This window comes from Melanotaenia boesemani, chromosome 3, assembly GCF_017639745.1.
Source record: "Melanotaenia boesemani isolate fMelBoe1 chromosome 3, fMelBoe1.pri, whole genome shotgun sequence".
Taxonomy (NCBI): domain Eukaryota; kingdom Metazoa; phylum Chordata; class Actinopteri; order Atheriniformes; family Melanotaeniidae; genus Melanotaenia; species Melanotaenia boesemani.
Window position 1 is genome coordinate 11988087 of NC_055684.1, and position 8452 is coordinate 11996538.

The 8452-nt window shown below is 39.8% G+C and overlaps 1 protein-coding gene across 1 annotated transcript in view; it reads left to right on the forward strand.

The window, feature by feature from the left end:
* stab1 (stabilin 1) overlaps positions 1-8198 on the forward strand; it is a 123740-nt gene extending 115542 nt beyond the window's left edge. Inside the window, exons 70-71 of the mRNA XM_041980206.1 lie at positions 82-186; positions 7993-8198. Coding sequence (XP_041836140.1) covers positions 82-186; positions 7993-8061 — 174 coding nt within the window. The 3' untranslated portion in view covers positions 8062-8198. The remainder of the gene's footprint in view (positions 1-81; positions 187-7992) is intronic.
* The last annotated feature ends 254 nt before the right edge of the window (positions 8199-8452 follow it).

Sequence of the window (8452 nt, forward strand, 5' to 3'; positions counted from 1 at the left end):
TAGCATGTAGGTTAGCATGAGAATCAGGATCACTTCATAAACTCATTTTTCTGAGAGTTGCTGTCATTTCCTCTTTGACAGAATGAGGATGAGGATGTTGTGACCAGCAGCAAGACTAAACCCGCATTGGTGTCTATCCCCAACCCGCTGTACAGTGGTTCCAGAGCCTTCACTGAGCCATTCAGGGTGAGTCGACCATTCAGGGTGTAAACCAGGGGTTCCAAACCTATTTTCCTTGTGGACCCCCTTCATGCAAATACGAAAAAACCATGGAACCCCTGCCCGACCCTGTGCTAAAACCATGCTTGGTTTTATGCTTTCAAAAGTGAGATTCTCACCATAAATATTGTATTGTGGCTGAATCCGGTCCTTCCATAAAGTTTAAGTTAAAATACCAACATATAAACTTACTTTTCTTTTTTAAAATAGGGGCAATGTGTGGACATTAAATCACAATGACTGAATGTTCAAAGCCTCGGGGGACCACTGTGCTCTTTGGGGGACCTCCTGGTGTAATCATTTGGTCGAGGTCCACGCAAATTATAAGGTTTCATAATTTGAATGTTTCCCAGCTACCAAAATACTGCAGGTTTGTCTGTTGCTATGACAATATTAAGGACTGTATATGTGGCATTCATAGTACAATATTAAGGAAAATGTATGCTTGAAACTTTGTCAATGTTGTATTTGACCAGTTTTATATTAACGTTTTAAATGTTTTAACTTCGTAGTGAATTTTTTCTGCTTTTTGGCCAGGACTCCCTTGGAAAAGAGGTTTTTAATCTTAATGGGACTTTCCTGGTTAAATAAAGGTTAAAAAAAAATAAAAAAGCAAAAACACCAAATTAAAAGTTGTTTCAACCTTAAATCATACTGCACAATGAACAATATCCATATTAAAGTAACTGAACAGAATTCAAAGCAACTTATAGCTAAGAAACAACATTCACACTTTCAGTGAAATAAGAAACCTTGGTGTTAGCATTAAGTACTAAATCTATGTGAGGGACCAAAACAAGTGGAGAAGGTAATTTTGAGTTAGATATGTTAGGAGAAAAACGTAAAGTAAATCCATAAAAGTATAAGATAGTTGTAGGTAAATTAAAAATTCTAAGTGATTGATATAAGAGAATCCATTGGGAGATTTTTACATTTTTATGGGTAGTCAGTGACCTTATCCGACAGCCTTTTATCAGGCGTCTGTGGTTTGATGAAAGAAAATGCCAGTGAGATGTTTGTGAAGGAATTTGACAACACCTATTCACACTTAGCCTCAAGTGAAACTATGGGTAATGGTCTCTCTGACGAGGCTTCTGGTAAGTCACAACACTCGGCAAAGGTTATAGATTCAGATTACTTAAAGGGCAATAAGCACAAATTCATCATTTCCAGAAAGAAGGAATTAAAAATCTCAATGTAAATATCCAAAGGTGTAATGTCATCTGGAATTTAGCATGACATCACACATGGTCTCATGTTGATCTCCAGCACTGTGTTTACCAGCTGGTACGGCCGTGCCTTCATGTACGATCATGTGATCCACTGCCTCCTCTCAGGGCCCTCGGCCCTCCCTCTCTCCGCAAGTGAGCAAGAAGTTGTAGGATAAAATGAGTTTCTGTTGGTCTTTTAAGATATTTTAGCCTTTTATTTTTTAGTTATGTCTTAGTCTTTTAAAGTGGTAACTTCTTCTACCTCTTTAATTTCTTTTATTGTATCTTATCTTTTAATTGCTTTAGTGTGTTTTTAGCTTTTTATTTATTTACCCTTTGAGCCTTGGTAAATTCTTAGAACGTTGTTGTCTTTAGAAGTGCAGATGTCCTGGCTGTGTGTAAAACCTCTTTGTCTTTTTACGTACTGCAATTATGTTTTAAAATGTACAGCACATTGGTAACCCTGTGTTTTTAAAAATGTGCTAGATAAATAAAGTGGATTGGACTGGGTTAAAAAAAATGACATAACCCAAATTACCATTGGCCTGGTATTTCCAAAGTGGACAGCACTGTGAGAGCTAAAGAGGCTACAATTTAACTCAGAGCTAGCTCTTCTCCTCCTGGACAGTAAGAAACAACATAAACGTTATGAGTTACTTCGACATATTCCAAAAAATGGTGATATTTTTTTGCCCAGTGTGTTTGAAATTTGCACATTCGTTCATAGATGAGGTGAGTTGGGGGGAAGAGGTAGAGGAAGGTGTGGCTCAACAGGCAGGCAATGCACAACAGCAAATCTTGCTATGAAATGATTTTGCTTTTTGCCTCTTTACCTTTTTGCCTCTTTGAAATCTCTCATGACCTCTACCTGAACTGAACAAGCTCTTCTGGATGAGACTGAAACGTCCTCAAGAAACTTAGGCTACATCCACACAAAGATGGACGTGATATAATTTTAAAATGTTTTACTTCAAGAATCATTTCAAGAAATGCGCACATTAACACAAAACCTCTAAAAAAGCTGTAGTACATAGGCCAACCCTGTAACAGAAATACATAAAAAAATAGAAGACAGGGCGCGTGTACATTTACTCTTGCGATGTGAAAACACATGCAAAGAGGATGATGGTAGAGAATCATGCTAAAAAGCTGACATTTGTGTGTGGATTAATGGGGGTTTGTGTGAATGCATTAAGGGAGACGTGGGGCTATGGCATCATCGGTTTAGGAAAAATGCAAATGATTTGTAAACGAGGAAACAAAACAGTGGCATTTTCAGTTTTATTCACTTTGTGACCCTGTTTTAAAAATGAGCATTTTTGGGCTCCCAAAATGTCCAAACAATTTATTTGTGGATACACCTAAATTAATCTCCATGTGGACATGGCCTGAATCCAGTCCAGCTGATTTTACTTAACCTACGTTAAAAAATGTCAGTGTGACTAGTCATGCAAACCAGCAAAGCTAACCAGGGTACAAAGAAGAAGTGTGAAAACAGTGCAGTAGAATTTAAAGTAAAAACAGTTTAGAGCAGTTTACTTCTGTGTCTCACTGGAAGCACGTCACACAACCTCAGATATTTCTTTTCAATTAAGACTAAACTTGAAATAAACTTGAAATAAGAGTTTGCAGCTCTAAATTACATCTCCTTTTTGCTCCCAATGCATCGTATACAACATTTCCTAAATGACAATTTAGAAGACACATTGAACAATCCACTGATTAATGCTTGCATTTGACTATTAATCAGTGATAACTGAGATACTGAGATGTGGGAGCTTTAGATGATAATGTGTGTAATACACTACAAGAAAGAAAAGTGTATTACAAGCTTTTCATCTGTACAGTTTTTTGGTTTTTTTGGGGGGCTCTTAGGCTTAATGTTTAGACATTTTGCTCTTTCCAGTGTTAAACATACAAGACCTGTTTTTTTTTGTTTTGTTTTTTTACTGCAAAACAACAAACAATCTGCTCATTTTGACAAAGAGAGCTGGTCTTTTTCTTCCTGAATGAAGTCATCAATATATGGAGACATTCTGCTGCAGCTGAACAGTGTGAGGGATGTGTGATCAGAAATGATCACAAAATTCAAAGAGGAGGATCCGACTGATGCAGTGTGGACAGAGCTAATGAGCTGAACATGTTATTTCAGTAAATTCAGTTCAGAACATCACTCAGCCTCCACACATCTCTCCAGTGTCCTACTGCAGCTCAGTCTTTGATCATAACCCACATCAGGACCCAATACGGCCTCATCTGCCGCCTCTTTTTTTCCAGGGCTTTAATACACTCCGACTGTGATCCTGACTGAGGTTTTTTTTAAAAAAAGTATCTTACTTTTTGTTTTGTGTGCATCTTTCATTTTGATTATTCCAATGCAAGGATATGCAAACTTACAGTCATCAGGATCTCAGATCTCATAACTGCTAGTTTGCAGCTAAATCTTTTCTGACTCTACATGACTTTACTTGGTCGCACAAGATCGCACCAGCGATATCCAGACTGCTGGGGCTTCCGTGGACTGTTGTCGGGCTTACCAGGTGATGCAGACGGAGAAGAGAGAGGAAGTAGAAGCATGGCTGTGGGGTGGGCCTGCTGACTCAGCTAAGGAAATAACCTCTCAAACCTCCTCTGCCCTCCATCATCAACAAAATCAATAAATTGGAAAGAAGGCCAACAATCACCTTCTTTGTGAGTGTTGCCTTTTGATTACGACAGAGTCCTGCCTACATGCGGGAGTTCCCGGTACTGTGGCACAACTAGCAGGCTGCAGGACCAGAGGGGTATTGCACGAAACCAAGATAAGCGATTAAGCCGGGATACGTTGGTTATCCTGGCTGAATTTAGCCCTAAGTCAGTTGCATGAAAGCAACTCAAACTAAACCCGGCCAAGTTACTGTGGTGATTTATCCGCTGCAGCTAGCCTGCTCCAGACCAGGCTAAGATTAATCGTAGCGAGTCACCTGCATGTCAAACGTAAATTCTGTGAGGAATTAATGTGTTTTACAGCATGTCCATGGTCTTCCTGAGTATGGCACGTCATTTTAATCATCCAGTATTAAAATATTACATATACAGTCACTGTACATTTAATCGAAATCTGTTCGTAATCGCAACAGCCTTTTTATATGGATTCGAGTTGTAGTATTATTACTCAGGCCAAGTGTTATATTGCTATGCTAATGAAGACTGCTGACAAATTGCTGTCAGAGGTTTTATAAATATATGGTTTATTGCATTAATTGAGATTACAAAACACAGCGGATGAGGTTACAAAGGTGTATTCAAAGAAATCCGTGACGAGGGCAATGTAGAATATATAGGTCCAACTCCCCTTCATAATGGCTTGCCCTTTTTCGGAGGATGTGCTGGACGAGGAAGCCCGCATCCTCAGAAGAGCATTCAGACGTGAACGAGTCTTCAGGGACAGCTCACATCCCCTGGCCTTTGGAGATGACTATGTCATTGAGAGATACAGATTTTCAGTTACTGGATTCCAGGTCCAGTTTTCTGAGTGTCCGGCATTTAATCTCAAGATCCAGCTCCATTCCCTGGAGCTTGCTCTTTTTGAGTCAGCTTTTAACATCTGCCAGTTCTATCTCTCTCTCCAGGTGCCCTGAATAAAGTGTTCTGACAGTTTGTGAAGTCTGTAAAGGAAATGTCAATTAGCACAGCAGGATTTGTGCATAACGTAGATGTACTTTAGCCAATACTCACAATGTTACCAGGCCGCTTAGGAGACTGTGCAGCATCTGGGTCCTGCTACACATTTTCTCGTAGCACCACATCACTGACTTCATATCCTTCATGGAATAAATAAGCAGGACAATCCCATAAAATTGACATGTCTCAAGCCTTCTGGACTCCACTGACACAGTCTCCTCATCTGCAGATGTGCATTCTGCAGCTGCAGATGTGCCTTCCCCCTGCCGTATACATGCAGCGAGAGGACTTGGATTAAGATTTCACAGAACATACCAAGCCTGTGTTTCGAGACACTGTACTAACCGGATCATCTTCTGGTGGCTCCAAAAGTGTAATTGTGTTCCCAGACACTGCAAGGTTATCCAAAGTCAGACACTATATTCTATTTGATTGTGTTCCATGTGCAGTAGAATTGCAGTACTTTGTGTACCTTGTATGAAGCGGACAGTTTCTGTGGCTGGGACAGAGTCAGTTATTGTCCCTCCCTGGATCCCCTCCATCACTGGCCTCCCTTTATTTAAATGGAGTGCCAGTTCCTCTACTGGAGTCACATCCTGGCTTGGTGGGCCGCCCCCTGTGCCAGTTCTATAGGCCTTTTTTTAACTGCTACAATCATACAGACATTGAACATGTCAGCAGACACCTCATCTATTCACCTCATTTGTTCACTGTTATCTACTTTGGAGTCACTTACCAGCCTGCAAAATGTTCTTATATTTAATTTTTTCTTGCTGCCAGGTCCTTTTATGGCCAGACAGGTTTGTCCTTTATGAAGGACAGAAAGATAAAATAGATAAAAACGTTACATGAGGAAAATAGATTAAATGACACATTGTGGATTATTGTTTGCACCTAATCATACTCTACATTTCCTGAGTAACATGCACCTGCTTGTCACTCTTAAATTATACAACAGTTAGTGGATTTGAAAAGTAACTCCTTTAATTGTAGCCTAATTATGACAGTTCCAGTGGAGCACTGTTTACTAATTGTACAGTTTTTGACTACTTACGCATTGAGCCGGTCGGCTATTGTCTGCCAGGCTCTCTCGCGTTCTTTACTTATGGCATTGGTATTGCCTTTTTTCCTTATAATATCCTTAACTTCATCAGAGAACTACGTCAGGAGCTGTTGTTTAGCGGCCGTGAAGTAGGACGCGCGACTTTTATCCATTTCCCCATCGGTGATTCTGTGAGCGATCGCGAGGTCTGCTTCAGTATGCCGTGCACACGCACTTATCCCAACTATCTTCACCTGGCTTAACCTAGCCGCACCTTCTCATCCTGGCTCAGCAAACGTGCAATCAATTAAGCCAGGATAGGCCGCGCAAGCTAGGTCAAGCTGGGCTTGCTTAATCATCTTGGATTTCTTTATTCTGGTTTCGTGCAATACCCCTCAGGACATGATAGTGTCAGGTAGATTTTATTTGTTTTTGGATGCGGCCTGGTGCTTGGATAGTAGATTAGTTGGAAACTACTGCTCTCCAGATTTAGAAGCCATGACGGTCCAGTGTAGACTTTTCTACTTGCCCTGTGAGCTAACTGCAGCCATTATCACTACTGTTTACATAGCTCCTGATGCACTAGCACTGCTCTCATACAACTTCTGCAAATCGTCAAAATAAATAAATGAATAAATAAAACAGAGCTCATCCTAATGCGGTCCAAATTTTATCAAGGGCTTTTAAAAAAACATGCCTTAAGATCGTTCTCCCCAAGTGTCCCACCAAAGGCAAAGAAACATTTAACCAAGTTTATTATTATTTATAGAGCAATCCTCCTCCCACAACATAGCCAGTCCGATCACCTCACTCTTTTCCTTGTGCCTACGTACACTCCTCTCAAAAAGTTAAACAAGACAAAATACATGGTCTATCACCATCTGGCCACATAAGTTGCAGGACTGCTTTGCCCCCATGAAGTTGAGCATTTTTGAGCAGAAGGACTTGGGCTTGTATACAGAGACTGTACTCTTTTTACATCAGGTGCTGTGTTGATACTGTCACTGTGAAGAAGAGCATCAGGGTTTTCCCAAAATCAAAAACCTTGGATGATGATGAAGTCCAGGCTCTGATCAGATCCCAGGGCACAGCATTCAGGACAGGCCTACAGAGACGATGCGATAAATCTCTCTGCTTAGTGCACTGATGCTCCTGGGGAACAAACACAAAAGAATTTGTGAAGAAGGCTCAGCAACTTCTACATTTCATCAGATTACTGAGGAAGAACAACCTGTTGATCTGTGTGACATTTCTACATTTCATTTCATTTTTTTTTTTTTTTTTTGAGCTGCCTTTAGGGTGCTTATTGGTGAAATTTTATAGCATTTTAGCATCATAATCACACAACTGAGGCTGTCCTGAAAAAATGTTTGGATGTTGACTGAGATTAGAAGGGTTAGGCTTCTAAATATATTTTTACATTTAAAAAGAGTGGACCAAAATAGCTAAATAAATAAATGGCCTGGAATTTTAAAGGTTAATAAAGAAACATTCCATTTAATTTTAAAGTAGGCAAGTAAATCACAGGTCACCAAATCACCAATAGCATGAAAACACAGAAACGTGGTGTAGTTTCTCCTTCTGTACATAACACACAGCTGATTTTAGGATGCATTAAATCACACCAGAGACATTCCATAAAATGTCGATCAGTAAATCATGTAAAATGCATTTAAATAATTATGCATGTTTAATGTTAAATCTGTATGATTATTGCCAGTTAATCATTGGCGATAAGGGACATTCCTGTTTGATCGCAGCTCAGCACATTTTTCAAAATGTCAGTTTCTTGTCACTCTGTGGCCCCAGTATGTGGACGACCTTTCACAGTTTTTAAATAGTGTCTTCTCCTTACAGGACAGCTGTCAGGGGGAAGAGCCAACGCAGCCCGAGGAACCTCCAAACATTTTGGACTTGGATCAGTAAAACCTGTGGAACCACTATACATAACTGGAGCTGTCTATTTGCAAACACTGGAAGTCAATGTGTTTACTGGTTTTCTGCTTTTACACTGTTTACATGTATCCAAGCACCCAATAAAGTTCCCAGTTTACTAAACAGAACCAGTCTGAGGAGAATGGTATTATGGCAGATTTTTTTGTGAAACATTTAGCTGGTTTTAGTTTTAAGAAAATTTAAGTTTGATTTTAGGATCTTTTACCCCCCGCACCTTTGTGCGACAGAGTCGGACAACACATTTAAATAAACAATAGCAACATTTCTTCTTTTCAAACACAATACCACAGTAACAGACTGCTTCACACAATGACTATAGACTTTATCATTGACTGAACTTGTACACGTTACCACAAATAAT